This window comes from Gambusia affinis, linkage group LG05, assembly GCF_019740435.1.
Source record: "Gambusia affinis linkage group LG05, SWU_Gaff_1.0, whole genome shotgun sequence".
NCBI lineage: Eukaryota > Metazoa > Chordata > Actinopteri > Cyprinodontiformes > Poeciliidae > Gambusia > Gambusia affinis.
The window spans coordinates 7,991,554-8,010,415 of NC_057872.1; the positions used below are offsets into that span (position 1 = coordinate 7,991,554).

Sequence of the window (18,862 nt, forward strand, 5' to 3'; positions counted from 1 at the left end):
AACGAGTCACTAATCTAGAATAGCAAACTTCAGGGTCCGAACAAGGACGCAACCCTTATCAATTTGAGGAATATACGTATCAACAGAAAGCAGTGGTTTTCCAGTAATATCCCTGCCTGGCCTCTTTTCCATGGTGCCCCCCTCTGGTTCCATTGTCTTTGTGTAAGGTCAGAGGGATAACAGGATAAAGGCTGTCCTCACTGCACCTCTGAAGGACAGCCACTCTACCGATTGGATTTGGAGGTCCTCAAGGACAAAGAGGAACACCGGAACACAAAGGAACCCAATCGAGAAAGGACGAGATTTCATCTGTCTCTGCGGCCTGAGTGATTGGCAGGGATGGCTACACCAACCCAGCGCTTCTTTGTGGCTGGGCGCACCTCCATCAGAGCTTAATGACAAGACTTGATCCACTGACAAGAATGTCGACTAGCCCACTTCAGAGAAGTAATGCAAGATCAAGGTTGAAAACCTCAAAAGAATTAAAGAAATAAGGCTTTGGAAGTAGAATAAATGTTCCCAACTAACATGAGATGTGGGGTAGAAGACATAAAAAGAAGAAAAAACAACAAAGACAGTATATTTGTATAGCACCATTATAAAGGAAGAGTGGGAGTGACATTAAAATGGAGAAAAAGAAGTAGGCATGATCTCATTACTATTATTATATCATAACAAACTGTGACCTTCACCTTAAAATGTATCCGATGCATTTTTGGTAAGGGCTCATTTGCTGCCAACAGCGTCCCAAGTGACATTGAACATGGATATTTCAGCTTCGCAAACATCAGCTCTATGAAAAAATCTGCAAATATTCTGGAGACACATTCCTCAGAAAAATCATAAGGGGGAGTAGGAATGATCTCTGTGGTACGCCACAAACTTCAAAACACCTTAAAGTAAAATTCTTCAGTGTCATTGAAGAGGTTACATTTGAGAGGCAACCCTCCTCTATAAATGATCCCCCAAATGAGTTATATATAGATATTTTATGACTGCACTCTGCTTCCACAACAAAGCTGGCAAAACGAGGAAATAACTTGATGATTATCAGTAATACAGTCGTATTTCTTTAGATATTTCCAGTTTTGTAAGCTTATGCAGTGTATGCCTTGATTTTGGTTTTATTTTAGCAAATATTTGAAGACTCTAACACCCTGATAGCATCAGTGTGACACAACCTTGGTTGATATCTAAGAATACAAAGGTCCCCTTGGAGATAGCAAAGAAATGTGTTCAGAGGCAGAGCGGCGGCTCCTCTGACTACAGAACAGATCATCAGCTGTAAAATTGGTGAAATGCCCCTTTAGCCTTTGGCCAATCCAGAAGAGTTGCTCAGTAACCAAGACAAAGTCATCGAAGTAATGAGGAACTTACAGAAAGAGTGACACTCATCTGACTTTTAGAAGAAATTAAAGAATTTGTCTTTGATAGAAATCTAAATAATTCAGGAATGCTCTGTTAAGTCTGAGCTAAAGGCAAAGGTTTCATTGGACTATTACAGATAAAGTCAGACAGTTAGTAAAGATCACATGCCATCTTCTATCGTATTGATGAATCTGTTTCCAGAACGTAGTAGAATCTGGGACTAGGTGGGTATTTGTGCAACCTTACCCGCATGAAGGTAGGCAAGGTCTGGGTTCTCGATGTCGAGGTGATTGTCCTTCAGGTGGTTACGGAACTCCATGGGGGAGTTGGTGGCGTAGGTACACTTGGGGCAGTTGTACATCTTCACTCCTTCGTGTTTCCCCGTATGGAGAATGTGCTTCCTGATGTTCTCGGCACAGTTGGACCTGGGGAGGCAAACCGAGGAAAATAAACAATCAAACTCTTATCTTCTAGAGTAAAAAAAAATAAAAATAATAATAAATAAAAAAATAAAAAAAACAGCGAGAGCTCAAAAGATGTTTCAAGAGGGAGAATATAAGTGAAATATTTGCTATCGAGTCCAACATTTTATTGTTATGTGGACATATACGAGACAAGAACCCCAGACACAGACCGGACGAGGTCCCCGAGCATTAAATTTATCCACTTTTGACACAACAAAGCTATTTTGTGTTCCTTTTATCACACTTTTTTCTTTCATCGGAGCATGCTGGGAGCAGTATGTTAGAGCCGCTAGAGGATCCAGGCCCACTGAATGCATTAAACAGAGATGTCTGAGGACATCCTTTATGCAGTTATGCATCTTCAGCAGCTGTAAGAAAGGTAAAGGATGATGTTGTTGTGGTGTATGTGTTGTGTGTGTGCGTGTGCTGGTCAAACAGTCCAGGCCAAGAAGTGAGCTACTGCAGGGGGATAGGATGTAACAATGTCAGCTAGGAGAGTCAGACGCAACCCGCCGCTGATTAATGATGCTGCCTGATCTGCTCCCAGACTGTATCTTAACCTGCCCCCATACACACATAAACAAACAGGCTCATGTTAAAGGTACAGCCAGACCGGCGCGTACGTATTTAGACTGAATGCCAGCAAAATAAAAAGCGTGAGCTAAAGAAAAAATAAGAATAAAGACTCCAATGACAGCAGTGGTCTTCATATACAGACATGAATCAATGAACTCTCACGCAGACATGTGCTCACCCACAATACATCATACAAGTACGCATGTGCGGGACGGAGTACTCCTTCACACACCGCCGTGCGTTGATGGATGGGGCACTCGTGCTCAGTTTGGACCTGACATTCTCGGACAGTATAATACGCAATTATTCTCCCTTATCACCTTGGCCGGGACAATAAAGCCCCACTGTGCCATAGCTCACGCCAGCCAAAGAGGGAATTTGTTTTCACTTTTGCAGAGACGCCTCTCTCCATCACAGGTCTGTGGTCCGGCCTGGCTTCACTGCAATCCAAAAATAATAATAAAAAAAACGGAGCCAGCTCTCACTGGGTGGTGTACAAGTAGAGAATAGATGCTCTAATGTTGATGCACTCTCAACCCAAAAATATAATACCTTTATGAGTCTTGACAATTACCAACACACACTTATATTTATATGTTTATATATATATATATATATATATATATATATATATATATATATATAGACATAGACATCTATAGGTAGATAGATAGAATACTTAACTTAGCATTCCTTAACTATATTTAGCATCCCATAGATAGATTTAGCTTAGCCAATCTTAATTTAGCGTTGCATAGCTGACATCGAGTACCCAGACCTTCCCTATTTGCATGCAGCTAATTTTGCACAATATTCACTGGGTTAAATATTCTGCAGAGTTTGAAGAAAATAAACAGTTCCAGAAATGTATGTATGCAGTGCAAGTGTATTTCGGCCTCCGTTACCTGTACAACAAACGTGGAAGAAAGTGACGTGGTCAAGCACCCTCCTGGAGAAGCAAAATGTTTTCAGATGTATTTTAATCAAAAGTTGGCCCACAGGTGGCTAAATACATATAAAAATGTAAAAAACCATGTTATATTCTTCCTCCTACTTCATATCTATATAATAATCATAGTTAACTGTAATAATGACTGATAAAAGTTTGTCATTATAAGGTGACAAACTGAAAAAAGCATTTTTGTAACGGACTTGTACACAGTGTGATTCATTTACTTTATAGAACTCAAAATAAAATAACATGAGTTTATCCAAACAAATAACTATATTTTGTCTGTGATTACTGTTTTATCTGCTGTGACTAACAAAGCAAAACAGCTTCACAGGCAACTTGCAGCCATCTGTTGAATCCACTTCAGCCTGATGGAGGACAAAAAAAACAACCCAAAAAAAAAAAAAAAACCCCACAAAAAATGAATTTTAAACTGTCACATGCACTCAAATTAACACAAACGAAGCTGCTAAAAAGAAAGCATTTAATGCTGAAAAGCGAGCTGATCTGGTATTCTAGGACTGCGGCATAAATAGATAAAATTTGAAGCAGAGCTAAAAGGCTCTAAAGAGAGCGCGGGTGGATTCCTATGGGGGCCATGCTATCTCTCAGATATGGTAATGGCGTAATTGTCATATTAAAACAACACAATGTGCGTTTAGGAGTCAGCAGGTGTCACAGTTAGTGAAAGCCCACACTAACCCTCCTACTATACACCGGATTAATTAGTCCAACGCCGTTTCGACAACCTCCCCCAACCTATGCGCCCGCCACGGGAGTCAGCCATACTGATATCCGACGCACACGTCAGCTCATCGCCGCCACTTTGCGGCTCCCTGCTTCATCTGAGCCACTTCCACATTCCTCCTCCCCAAGACCGTATGCAAATGGGAGAGGTGTAATTGAAGAGGCACTTTGTTAGGAAAGATTTAAATGTGTTCCTTGTGTGTGTTTGGAGTATGTTTTTTTTTCTTTTTCTTTTTTTTGGAGGGGGTTGTAACGCGAATCATTTGTGCAATATTGTGCCGAATGGTTAATGGCTCCATCTCCTCCGTCGATCGTTTCCGTCAGTTTACAGGGTTGCGGGCCTTGACCGCCGCTGACGGCACGCGTTTCACCGTCAAACTCGCCATCAGCCGGATTAAAACAAAAACGGTTAAGCATCCAATAAGTAATAGTAGACCCAGGCGTGCGAGAAGTCAGAGGCTACGGATTAATTAGATCATTTAAGATGCCACTGTGACTTTAACGAGAGGCGGGCGGGGGGAGAAACTTCTCATTGTGAACAATGGCAATCATTTCTAAACAGTGGAAATAAAGCAGTTTAGCAGCTTGCATAAATAGCTGCGGAAAAGTGAGACAGACATCATTAATTGACAACCACGGACTCCCAGCGCAATATCATTAGAATATTTTCACCACTATTTCCCAACTATAATTATCCCCCCTCCATTATCTGTGTCTGTCTGAATGGTGGATGAGTGGCATTTGATAGATCATTTACTCCCCGCTCATTTACATGCGTTTCAGAAGCAGCTTTGATGGGGAGAGCATCGTATCAAGTGAGAACCGTGGACGACACCCGGAACATTTAACATGCAATACTGTAGCTGTGCGAATCACATCCCTGGAGCGGATTTTGTTTCCAGCGAGCATCGGCTGTCAGTCACAGAAGGCTGAACTATTTCTCTACGAAAGTGTCGTTTTTGTTTCCTCAGCCCGAAATTCACTGAAAGGTCGAACTCATCCAGCAGCTCCTTATTACAACCAGGTGAGGGTGTAAAAGCAAGGTGCAGGTGCGGCCCCTCACACTCACGTCCTGTTTTCATATTGGGAAGCCAGCAGGGTGTTTCCACCGTCTACCTCCTCCCCCGCTGGATCCTCAGAACCCTTGGGGCTACCAAAATGTTAATTTGGCTTCTAATTTAGTGTTTCATTTGCTGCTATCAGTAACGATCATTATGTATCAGCCAGGGAACAATAGGGCCGAGAACATTTGGCTCGTTCTGCGGGAAAGTATCTTTCTTATAGTCGAGTTCAGCCTGGTGGTTTGAGACGAGGCCCAAATTTCACACAAAGGAGCGTGTGGATCAGTGATCCTCATGAAGTAGCACAAGTTTTTACAAACGATCTAGCTTTGAATGATTTTAAGTGTGTTCAGCTTGAACAAAATTTACAAAATACCGACCATCATTCAATGTAAGATGTTTTTTTTTTATGTGGGATGGTCGACAGAGCAAATACTCAACTGTTTTTGGGAAACTATTCCCAAAAATAATTTTAAAACATGCCTATAAACACAAGACAGTTACTAGGAGTTGAACCTAAATGTTCAGGACATTTACATAAACTACTGCTACAACAATAAAGTCTATGTAACTAGCTGTGACAGGTTTTTATTGAGAAAGAGCAGCAATTTCAAGAAGCAGCTAATGATGCTATGCTAACACCACACGAGAGTTTAAACCATGAGGATCTGCTGCAAAGCTAATGACTGAATGAAATCGACTGCACACAGTCGCCACATGCCCGTCCAGGTGGAGGGACTGAATAAACTGAATGCTACGCCACAATCTACAGCTCACTGTTCAGCATCGTCCGTTGTCCTGACGAGTTTTGTTCCTTGTTTGCTACAGGTTAAAGTGGCTGACTAAGTGAGTAAAACATTTGCATCAAGGAGGACGAAATGCTTCAGTTTCTGTATATTTTTATAATGCCAGCAAATATCTGTTAGAGATACTAGAGCTTATTATCGGTCATTAACAACAAACTCTGACTTTATCTGCAAGAAGCAACTGTGTGTGCCCAAGTTCATAAGAACAGTCCTTGTCGTCTCACAGAGTTAAAAACTGAATGAACTAATGAATATAAAGGAAGCAGAGACATCTGGATGTAAAAAATCCAAACATTCAAACATTGGTTCAATAGACGTAAAAGGGACATTTAAGAGTATCGACCAAGTTGAGTATAAACTATAAAAATTATTGGCTTGTAAAAATAACAATAAAAAAAGGGTGACCCAGAGGTTTCTTTTTTAAAACACAAAGTAATAATTTGGGAACAATTATAGCTTGTCAGCGTTTCTTTTTTCCCCCTTCTATCTGTCTTTTGTATGTAGTCGCCCCGAAAACACAGATAAAGTCTGAGTCTGGTGCTTCATTTCAGCAAAGCAGGTGTAGCGAGCCGCTGAAATGATTTTGTCATAGACGGTGGAGAAAAAAAACAACAAATGAGTACATCTAAAACCGATGATGGCTTTGAGATCATTCCCTTTCACACTTTCCTGCCACGATCCGGGCCGAGAGAAAGGGGGAACGAGTGAAGGGGAGAGAGGAGCAGACAGGTAGAGAGAGTGAGAGAGAGACAGAGAGAGAGAGGGAGGGAGAGATGTGCAACGCCGGCCAAAACTTTTTCAATTTCACCGACAATTTCCTGTGTAATTACTGATGTGGTGTGATGGTGTTTTAATGACAGGGACCCGCCGGTGACAGTGACACGGTGTGTGAGGATGCGAGCGGGAACGTGGCTGTGTGTGTGCGTGTTGTGGAGATCTGGCTGGGCTTGTTGATGATGGCAGAGTGATGAGATGGAGCCATGCTGCGGAGATTAGACCTGTCGGCTCTCCACCGCTTTCAAGCACCGTACACACAAACACACACACCATAAAACTCCATAAACACACACACACACAAAGCTTTTACAGTTATCCCCAAACGCTCCCTCTTAAAATACCCGACAACGCCACCTGCTTTCTCACCGTCAAATAGACACACTTTTGCATTCTGGCGCCCCCTGTTATCAACCTCCTGATCATTGATGCCACCGGCGCCAACAGCCAAGTGTGGGTCAATGAGCCGGTACCTGTAGTCGCACCAGGGGCAGCGGTACGGTTTCTCTCCGGTGTGAACACGTTTGTGGCGCGACAGGTGGGACTGCGTGGTGGAGGCGAAGTTGCAGAGCTTACACTTGAAGGGTCTCTCTCCTGTTGGGGTTGAAAAAGACAGGAGGCAGACATTAGAGATGAGAAACAGATGACATGGGAAGACAAGCTCAGAAACACACACACACACGCGCACACTGGTAAAACGCTGCAGCTCAGATGAAATAGGTAAATAACCGCGCAAAAAAGGAAAAAGAAAAAAACTCTTCTTGATGTATTTTATTGGAATAGTATGCAGAACACAAAGTGACTCAAATAGTTTCATTTTAAAGATGGTGCATTCATTTGTATCCAGCTCTCATCCGCTTTCAGAAGTCTCCTAATTAGTAAAACGCAGAACGTGAGTGGACCAAGAAACACAACGCACAGGTCAGGGATAAAGTAGTGGAGACATTTGAAGAAGAGTTAAGGTTATGAAGCAAGAGTACGCCACAACTGGAATCCAACCAAAACATGGCCGCCCACCTACTGGGTGGACAAGAAGACAGGTCTCACCCTCTCTATAGTAATGCATGGTGGTGGCAACATCATCCTGCTTGCATGTGAGAATGGCCTAGTCAAGGTCTAGGAATAAAATTCAACTGAGAATCTGTGAAAAGACTTGGACATTGAAGTATTGAAGTTCACGTGTATTTTGCCATTCATCAGAAAACTTCAGGGGTTTCCAGAAAACGTCTTTTTCTTGCCTCCATGTTTTTTTTGTTTTTTTTTGTTTTTTTTTTAGCAGGAAGGTATTTTACTCAAAATCTTCTAGAAAGTCTGCTTCTTTTCTTTTTATTCCTAACATGACCTTCACTGGACACAGTTTGTTACTGCCTCGGTGACATTTCCACGCTGAGAGGAATGCCGATGTCCGCTTGCCTGTTCTGCGCTGTTGCTGTGTAAGAGCTACGAATTCATCAAAAATAATGGCACAATATGACCCTTGGGAGTTTGCGCAATAAAATGTTGGGCTTCCCAGTTGCCTCAGTTGTTACATTGTCAAATCTGTTGTTGTTCACCACACGGGTAAATCAACCGACACGCATCAGCACAGTAGGGCTGGACAGAAATTGGACGCTTGAGGTACAAAATCTAAGAATGAATATTTAGCAATGAATATTTATAAGAGCATTAATAATTGTTGGTAGTCTGCCAGTTGAGGGTTAGAAACAGTATTTGTTTCACTCTCTCAATTTCTCCCCTTCTTGGGAAAAAAAACTAAAAAAAAACAAACACTTGTTATTGACAGCCCATCTGAAAAATGCAATTTCCCTAAGCGACAGAATGACATGGTGAAATGATAACTGAAATTAAAAATCTCAGATTCAGTCAGCCATACTTGTACACATGCCCAGCAACGACGGCAGCGTGTCAGACCGAAGCGCCCGTGTGAGAGCGAGACGCAGCAAACGGGTCGCCTGAACTGCACGACTGTTCGCGTTTGAAGGCGTCAATCGACGACTGAGATTAAGAAAGTCCGCGAGTTTACAGTTTACATCGTGAGCTCGGAGTGTGTGTCTGGTGGTTTACCTGTGTGCTGGCGTCTGTGTTTGGTGAGGGCGTGTCTTGTGCCTCCTGCGAAGCCACACAGGTCACAGAGGTAGGACTTCTCTCCTGTAAATGCAGAGTGGAAGAAACACACTGAGGACACAAAGAAAGATGAGAGGAAATTCTAATAGCTTCATTTAGTGCTTGCTGATCAAAGGTGTAAAAGAACAGCATGTTTAATTTCAACTACATGAGAGAAGCCATCTAAAATAAACATGAAAAACAAATACCAAATGGCAGAAGAGGCTTCAGGTTTCGTCTTGACGTGTCTCAACAAGGGGTTATGATGGATTGTTAAGTGAACCAAACATCAAACAAGAGAGGGGCTTGTCTATTATTGACCTTAACCACCCTTTTAGCGTGTGTTCCCACCGGCTCTGTTTAGTCCACTTTAATCAAACTCTAGTCAGTTTGCCTAGAAAGTCCGGTTCGTTTGGGGAGGTGTGAATGCATAATCAAACTCTGATACAGACAAAAATGAAACTGATCCACCGTAGAGCGAACTTTGATTAAAGACAACTCTGGCGCAGTTCAAATTCATGAGTGGGTACTTTTGGAGACTACTCCGAAAGCAGGAAGTGGACTTAGCGCAGGGCATTCTGGGTAAATACAACTGAAACTATCGCGACAATGGGAGAAATGCCCCATTGTCTTTCACCAATGACAAAGAGAAATCCTACAACCACTAAAATATGGCGCTTCTACATTTTTGTTTGCATATTGTGAAGAAGGAAGTTGTACTCATGTCTTCTTCTGAGGTTTTTGTAGTCCTTCTTGGTGCAGCACCACCAAAGGTGAGGGGTGGTAAAGGTGGTTTGGATTGTTTGATACACTGCAGTGTACGGGCTAAGAGTGTGTGTAAATACTCTTAGTGTGACTTCTCTGTCTATGACTTATAAACATGATACTTTAGATGGACGGATGCAAAAGATCCCTTCCTGGAATGGAGCAAAGTTTATTGGTAAAGCTGGTTTCTCTCACGCTGATCCCGTTTCAAGCTGTCGTGTATTTCACTCCGAGGCTGCGTGAACAACCGCAAACTAAAAATCAAATGGCACAAGTGCAATCGCACTTGCCATATGGCTCTGGATTAGACTGATGAGTCTTGATGCCTCAATGTGACATTCCTGTCACTGAGAGCAGCAGTTAAAGTGCCACTGAGAGAAGCTCTGCGTTCAACAAGACAAAGAGGACGGGCATGGTGAGAAAGGGAGAGATGTGTAAAGTCGGAGCGAAGCAAAAAGCGAGAAAAGAAAAGACAGATTGAGCAGATGAGCAGAGGGCCTAGTTGGCTAACAGATGAGCCAAGCAGAAGTCACAGATCACTAGTGTATATCCATCAGAGCTCTCATAGCTAACTAATTCCTCCAATCAGATGGATCCGTGTAAATATGTCAAATGGGGGACGGGAAATTGCCAGTGTGGTTTATTGACTGTGATAAAATCTGAAAAGCACCGCTGAACATAATTACATACTTGTCAGAGCCATAAAAATTAGCTTTATTATCAATGGGATGGTTTTGTACAACTTCATTTGGGGGCGATGCCTTCCAGATGGGGAGCGTGGAGAGCTTTTTTACACTCCTCCTCTCTTCCCTGCATCTGGCTCCGTCATTAACGGCATGATGGTCTCTCTTTCTGCTTCTCTCTGTCTGCCACCGCACACACACCCCTACACACACACGCACACTCAAAGACTGCAACATTTGTGATTAGGCTCACTCAGGGAAACGAGCGCACACACTTACAGATTGGACGCAGATGTGTATGCAAATGTACGCAAACACACACAAGCTGCATGTGGTGAACTACTGTACGCGCACATATTGTTTAGTGTTTGTGTGCGTGCGTGTGTGTGTGTGTGTTTGTGTGTATGGAGACGCTGTAGGTGCCACGATTATGTTTAACATGCAGGTCGTATATGCATGTACTCTATGTGTGTGTTTTCTACGTGCAGCTGAGCTTCTCACACTTAAGCATTCATCCCAGTTGCCGACGGTGCAGCACGGCTCTCGCCACACACTGATAACACATGTGGGGCGACTCTTCCAGCTGGGCCTTGGCGCTGCTTGGCTCCTCTTCGGCCCAGATAGCAGCTTTCACCGGGTCCACAGAGACCCGGCAGCCTCAAGTTTCCTCTCTTCCGCCCATTTAAAGCCACTCGACTGTGAGAGGAGTTTTAATGCTGTGCCACTTAAGAAACAACCCTAAAAAGGTACATTTGTTAGCCGGACAATCCAAACCCAGATGTCGTTACAAAGAACAATCCTACAAGTTAAAGAACTATCCATTAAAAGTTTCATTTTAATTATTATAATTACATGCAGCTGAAAGATAATCATGGAAAATATGTTAGAAAGTTTTTTTTATTTTGTGTTCCTCCCCCCCACATCAACTAAAGAATCCCTCATCTCTGTGCTTATACAATAAAATCAGGCTTAGATGTGTTCAGAGCAAAAAAATAAAATAATAAAATAAGTTTCTTCTACGTTCAAAAATAAAAATAAATATAAAACATATATATATATATGTATATATTTTAGATTGTGGTGTGATATGGATATTAAAAGTGACACAACTGTAAGTACAGTAGACTCTTTGTATTAGTTAGAGGGTTAGAGAGTAGAGAAATGATAAAACGTTCGTCACACTTTCCCAGATTAACAATGAGCAGTTAATCACAAAGAAATGCTCATCTGTGGGTGTTTGTGAGGATTTTGGTTGAAGTCGTTTCTTAACGTAAATGCTTTGCATCAACAGAACTGGACAAATTTCAGATTTTTAACTGGATCTCTCAGACGTCCACAGATGAAATCCTGCCAGCGAAAATGACAAGAACTAAGTTGGATTTTGTGAAACAAATCAAGAAAAAAAACAAAAAACAAGACATTTTTCCCATGTTTTGTTGTTCTTGCCATAACTAAACATTAATGGAAGAATTGATTTTTAAGGCATTTATTTTAAAAATGAAGAAATAATTGGAGAAAAAAAATAATGAAAAACCAAAGTGACCAAGACCTTTATTTGCAGGTCTGTAAACTCAATGAGTTATCAATCATCTGTTCAGGTTATTTATGCCTCTTAGAAAAAAAAAGAGAAAGGACAGCGCCAGTCACCCCTCCCTCTCCATCTCTCATTACGACCAGCGCTACAAGACCCCACCACAAAAAAAAAAAAGAAATCTATAGCCATCGATCCCTTTGCCCAGCCGCGGTCGCCACAATTATTCCTGAGGAGGAAACGTTGGCGATAAATTACATGTGTGCTTTTCATCTGCTGCTGTGCGGGGCCAAGCGCCATGGCGACAGGGGCAGGGGAATTGGGGGGTGTTAGTGGGAACAACACTGCGATCAAACTGGAGGATCAGCACAGCACTTCCAGGATCTCCAAAACGTTCTCAGACCTCATTGATCTTTGTCTTGTTGTCACATGGCAACAGTAAACTTCAATGTTTCCTTTATTGAGATTTTACGTGACACAAATCCCTTTTCATTTTTTTTTTAAAGTACGGGAACAAAAAGAACAAAAAGTCACTGAAACGTGTAGCACATATTTATGTCTATCGCACGTTCAGACTGCTTTGAATGGAGAGCCTCTTTTAACATCAGTTTTTAAGTTGACTTGCTAATTTTATTTGAACCTAAACCATTCACCTTTGGCTGTATGTCTAACCAACATCAGGGCATCATGCTGCCACCACTGTGTGCTACAGTCAGGATGACACATGTAGGGTGTTTTCCTCTACTCTTTCCATGTGCAAACAATCCAATTTTGCTTTCATCTGCCAAGAGCTCGTCTTATGTGTCAAACTGGACATTTGGAGCTATTTTCATCAGCAATTTAAGAATCTTTTATAACTCCTTTAATTGCATCAATTACTGCAAAGATTGCCCTGCGACAGAATGGCGACCTGTCTCCTGGTACGTAGCTGGAGATGGGCACCAACAACCCTCCCGACTCCATTAGGGACAAGGGTGAACAGAAAATGGATGGATGGATGGACTGCAATGGTGTCTTCATTGGTAAAAACAAAAAAACAAAAACCCAAAATCAGACAGGTGTAGCTGATCCACAAGGCTGCTGCTGGCTTTCTGACTAAAACCAGGAAGATGGATCATATCACCGAGTTCTAAAATCCTTCCACTGGCTCCCTGTAGCCCAGAGAATAGACCTTAAAATACTGCTGTTAGTTTATAAATCACTGAACGGCTTAGCACCAAAATACATTATAGATCTGCTGTTGTTGTATCAAACATTTTGGCCTGGGAGGGGTAGCATTTAATTTTTACTGCTAAAAATAATTTTAGAAAATACAACATAAGTAATTTTGTAATTCGCAGGGCCCCATTTTTATTTATTTCTATGAACAAAAAAAAATAATAAAAATGGTGGTGAGCCCACTGTTGGTCAGGAGCCTTGGAATTGTCATAACTTTTCCCCCTGTAAGGCGCCCCTGCCTGTGGCTAAAAACCCACCAGCTTATAGTTGCTTTTGAACCATAATAATTGAAACATTGACCGACATGTTTGGTGTGTCCAGCTTATAGTTGCTTTTGAACCATAATAATTGAAACATTGACCGACATGTTTGGTGTGTATTGATGATTCTGACTCTGGCGTTTGACAAAATGTAGACTCTGTTGCAGGTTTTCACAACTGTTGACTGTATGATGTGTTTGACGTTTTTATGCTGTGATGATGCAAAGCACTTTGACCTGTTGTTGCTGAAATGTGCCCTACAAATAAACTTGATTGATTGATTGATTGATTGATTGATTGATTGATTTACACATATTATGACGAGACCCGTTAGCCTAAGAGTCATGTCTTTGGACGGTGGGAGGAAGCTGGGATACCTGGTGAAAAAGCCATAAAGTTGAAAAGTCATTCATGCGCTGGGAGAACTCAGTCGAAGTTTGATTTCATGTCTGAAGTTCACATTCATTCAGATGAAGATTCAACAGAGTTTGTTTGGCAGATTGAGGCTCCAAAGAACATAAATCAGGTCAAAGGTCAAAAACCGCCTTTTTAGGTTTGAACTGGAAACACAGCAGCTAATGCGTCTAGGCAGAGAGGAGAAACCTTTACGTTTGCTGTGTGTTGATAAGAATTCTCCGTCTTTGTTCCCATGATGCACTCCAACCCTACCGCTCCTCCTTCGAATTAAACAGCAAGACAATAAAAGCACTTTAAAGTCAAACTGTACAACCTTTTCTTTGCATGTGTGTGCAGATTTATACATACAGTGCGTCTGTCTGTGTGTGTGTCTTTTAAATAACCCCGGAGGAGTCAGCATGCAGCTATAATTGCCTCCCTCATTAGTTATGTTTTAGCAGAAGCGGATGGGAGGGCAATTAATTTTACCGCTTAATTTTTGACACGGAATCCGCCGCTGTATTGATGTGCCCGCCATTTTGGGTCTCATTTTTCAGCAAAATTAATTGACAAAATGCGAAGATTTATCAGCGGATCGCCAGATTAAGCGACAAACCGAAGCAATGAGGAAATCAATTGCCTCCCCTGCATTCCCGGCCGGTCGTAACACCCAAGTGCCTGGGAAGAGCTGGGCGGGTCAGATACAGTGCGCTTATTTATTTATTTATTTATTTGAGTCGCTCGTTCATCAGTTGTAACAAATGACCCTGGCAGCTGACGAACACTGAAGACCCCCCTTCCCCTCCCGGTCCCCCTCCGTCACTGGCCTTCTCCCTCTTCCTCAGACATGACTGCTGTGTGAGCGGGGAGCGATTAACATAGAAAACACACAAATCAAGAGAGGGACAATGAATCCTGTAGGAGGAAGGAAACTGACGGTAGAGGTGTAATTTCCCCCCTACACTCCCTCCGACGACCACCACCCCCGTCCGTTACAATTTTTTTTTTTAACTGAAAGATCTGCATATCCCAGAAGCTTTGTTTACACAACGACAGATAATATTTGAACAATGATGCATGAACAATTTGGTTTTAGTAAAGCAAAATGCATACCTATCTAGCTTGAATTGCTAATATTTCTAACAAACACTTTGACTTTAACGATGAGTTTCTCCAAAAAGTGAATCTCTGAAAGTCAGTGCTGACAAAGGCATAAAGTGAACGAGGTATGTAATTTCAGTTTTTAATCTTTAAGCTAATAAGTTAACATTGCCAGCTAACTGCGTTATAATTTCCATTTTCAACCTTCAGGCTAATAAGTTAGAGTTGCTAGCTAACAACATAATTTCTGTTTTCTACCTGTAAGCTAATACGTTAGTGTTTCTAGCCAACAGCGTAATTTCCATTTTCTACTTTTAGGCTAATAAGTAAGTGTGCTAGCTAACAGCGCTATGAAGCTAACAGGTTCATTAAAAACATGAAACAAACTCTTTCTCTCATCCAATGGCCGCTAGAGACTAGCACCAGCTCCCTCTGGCTACAGTGGACATCCAACTATTTGCGGTTCAAAAGTTGTGAATGCTCCTAATTGCAGATTTTGAAAGTAAATTACTCATAGAAAATGTGTGTATTTGCAGATTACTTTGTAGAACATATACTACCTGACATACTATTGGCTGGCATTTGCAAAGCATCCGATTGAGGGTCTGCATTATTTTCCTTGACGCTGATTGGTTGTACCCTCAAGAGTGTAATTTTTCAGTCTTCTATTAAAGTTGTAGACCCATTGTGATGCAGTTTCTGGTCCAGCGGCTCCATAACTGCCCTCGTTTGAAGGAGCTTCATAACAGACGGAAACATCCTGTGCATTTTTACATTGTACGAAACGAGAGCCTTAAAAATCTTGCACTACTAACTTTTGGTTACATCACCTTTCTCATAAGGAGCCATCTAGGTCATAACAAAATCTGGGCAGACATGATCTAGTTGGAAAGCTGTTTCCATTGTGCTGACTGAGCAGAGGGTTGGACCTGGATACAGAATGTATCATGCTGTGTGGTCAGCATCCCCCAGATTAACTACCGCTGCCCTCAGTAATGCCAATGTGTTTCTCTTACAACATTCCCTGGATTGGTCTGCTCCCTTTCATGACTACAATCAGCTCAGAATGTGATAATCCGATAATTCAGAATGGGGACTCATTGCTTGCATGCCCATCGTAGATTATTCCTTCGGAGGGCCTCACTTTGTTTTACTGAGTGAATTTTAGTCTTCTATTCACATAGAGTAAACAACACGAAGCCCAGCTTTCCATTTCATCTCAGCGCTGTGAGGAGAAGAAGTGTAAAATGTTGATACAATTTATCCATCCATCCATCCATTTTCTGTTCACCCTTTGTCCCTAATGGGGTCAGGAGGGTTGCTGGTGTCTATCTCCAGCTAACGTTCCGGGCGAGAGGCGGGTTCACCCTGGACAGGTCGCCAGTCTGTCGCAGGGCAACACAGAAAACAGACAGGACAAACAACCATTCACACACAAACTCACACCTAGGGAGAATTTAGAGAGACCAATTAATCTGACAGTCACGTTTTTGAACTGTGGGAGGAAGCCGGAGAACCCGGAGAGAACCCACCATGCACAGGGAGAACATGCAAACTCCATGCAGAAAGACCCCGGGCTCGGAGTGGCACCGATCATTTTGAACTTGCAGTTTGTTTCCTCTAAAATACACACACGTTGTTTCATGTATACTAGTTGCGCAAACTGGGCTAATCAGAGAGATGATGTCAGAACTTGTGTTAAAATAATAGTAAAACTCATTTACAGCATCACGAGGCCACCTCTGTACATATTAATTAGCTAGCGAATGAGTCCTCTGTGATTAGAGGAGTATTTGATGTTCTTTTATCAGCCATAGTACTGAAAAAAAAGTAGAAAATGGCTCAAATCAGCATTGGCAGGTCGAACCTTTAGAAACAAAACAAAAATATCTACTTTCACTAACCAAGCAGCAAGTTTATGCTTGTGTTCAACACAAGAACAATGCAGACTCCACTCCTCTACGTTGCTCCCGCCTCTGGCATTAGGACTATAGCTCACATCCCCTCCGTTCCTGACAGCTCTGATCTCTGGACAGATCAGTTCAACTTCTCAATCTCTTTATTTTATTAGTATTGCATCGTTGCTCGGCAAAGGAGTCGATTTATAACCCCTAAACAGATCACAAACATGCAGATAATATTTCAGCGTGTCAGGTGGGCCCCCGGAATGTGATTGTGGCGACGGGAAGACTGCAGCTAACCGTCCAGCCCGGCACCAATTACCGACAAAGGAGTGTTGGAGGTCACGGCGGTGCAAATTGCGTTAGCGTTCCGGGTGTCGCTAATCAAGTCAGGCCTTGTCGCTCACTAGAAATGAGGTTGTTTCAGGTCTGTTCTTAATTCCCTCCGCTTTCATATTTGCTCACCCCCTGATCTTTCAAGTTCTCTTATTCAATAACTTTTTACCATCTCAATCACCCTCTCTCTCCCTTCCTCTCTCTCTCTCCAGCGCATTTCCCTCCTGCCGAACTCACACAAAGACCCGAGCACGCACACACACACGCATGCAGCACCTTGCACCTCCGCAGGTGACAGCTACGGTGACAGTGTGACGCCAGCCGCCTGATGAGGAGTGATGAGAGCTGGAAACTAATGAAAATAAAACGTCTAATTATGTCAGAGACGCCTTGACGCTACATCACTGCTAAAACACATTTGGAATAACATCCAGCAAATCTTGGGCGCACGCACACACACACACACACACATGCGGGCTTGAGAGTCCACGCGCACAGTGGGCGCCTGTGACGGATGGAGGGTTCTGCTGCAAGCGCTCAGTCAGCCTGTCAGGCCGGTGGCTGCTGCTGCTTCTGTCATTGACTTAAAAGGGCATCAAGGAGCCATGTGTGGGACATTACCGAGGCCGAGGGGAAACCGCTGGGCTGCAGCATAAAGACACTTTCAAAGAGGCTGACTTGGGCTCCTATCGAGGGGCTATTATTCAAGACAGTATCCTCCCACCGCCCACTGAACCATCTGTCGATCCAAAGTTTTTAGCTAGTAAAAAAAAAAAAAAAAACACCATTCAGTGCCGCACCACAGTGGGTTTTATCGGATCTGCAGAGACGAAAAGGAGCAGAGGAATTGGAAAGACAAGCCGCTGCACGGAATTAAAGTGGCATAATGAAAATGTGCACTAATCTGAAAACCCAAGATCCCCCCCCCCTCGCCGTTTGATCTCAGCTCTGCTTAAAGATCCATCGCCTTTCTGGAGATTTCAGTTCGGTTACGATGAACAAGAAAGTTGGGTCTTTCCGCCGCATCAACTTGTTGATTTAAATTAAAGGAAACTACCTATACCAACTTTAATCCCGATGTTGCCCTATTAGCGGGAAGTTGCAGTGATATTACAGCATGTACAACATGTTTAAATAAAAAAAAAAAAAAAAAAAAAAAAAGATTTCTGCATTTTCCTTCAGTCTGACAATTTTTTTTTTTTGTACAAACATTCTTCTTCTGAGGATTATTTTTACACTCGCATTTGCATCATTCTCCCCCCTCTCCCCCTCTCAAAAGGCAACACAAACCGGTCCAGGTGGAAAAAAATACTCTCAGGCATCAGATGGATTTTACCAAAACATGCCTAGTGACCAGCTGGATTCAAAGAAAACACACTCTGTGTCCAGATGGAGCCTTTTGGGTGGTGGGGGGAAACCACACAGCTTCAACCGTCGGATTTGGAAACGTACGCCACCTTACTAGCCCCTGCAATGTGACTCCTCCAAGTGTAGAGGACGGCAGTTAACAAAAACAGAAGAATCCGAAGATTGCCCCGCACTGCTTATCTTCTCCCCTTTAAACTATTCATTGGCCGACGAGGCATCTCATAACAGTCACAGTTCTATCAGGATCAGGAGATTGTGTTTAACCGTCCGACTGGCTGCCAAGTGCTGGCTCCACTTCGCCTGGATGTTCATAACGACTACAGATGGACGAGCGGCGGCTATTATTGGCCCGAACTTGTGAATGTTCCTTCCAGCCAAGGCTGAGAAGATTCATGGTAAATGTGAGATTTTCACAGTTCACATAAACTTCGATTTCGCTCAAGTCCGCAGCC

General features: G+C 42.6%; 1 protein-coding gene across 5 annotated transcripts in view; it reads right to left on the reverse strand.

Annotated features, from left to right (window-relative positions):
• Positions 1–18,862, reverse strand: part of znf407 (zinc finger protein 407) — a 191,305-nt gene that overhangs the window by 56,335 nt on the left and 116,108 nt on the right. For 4 of the 5 annotated variants that reach the window (XM_044117746.1, XM_044117749.1, XM_044117748.1 and 1 more), the window contains exons 7-9: positions 8,813–8,896; positions 7,222–7,342; positions 1,615–1,793 (exon numbers count right to left, since the gene is read on the reverse strand). In XM_044117746.1, the coding sequence (XP_043973681.1) occupies positions 1,615–1,793; positions 7,222–7,342; positions 8,813–8,896 (384 nt within the window). Of the gene's footprint in view, positions 1–1,614; positions 1,794–7,117; positions 7,343–8,812; positions 8,897–18,862 lie in introns of all 5 variants that reach the window. The other variant, XR_006370709.1, reaches the window with a different exon arrangement.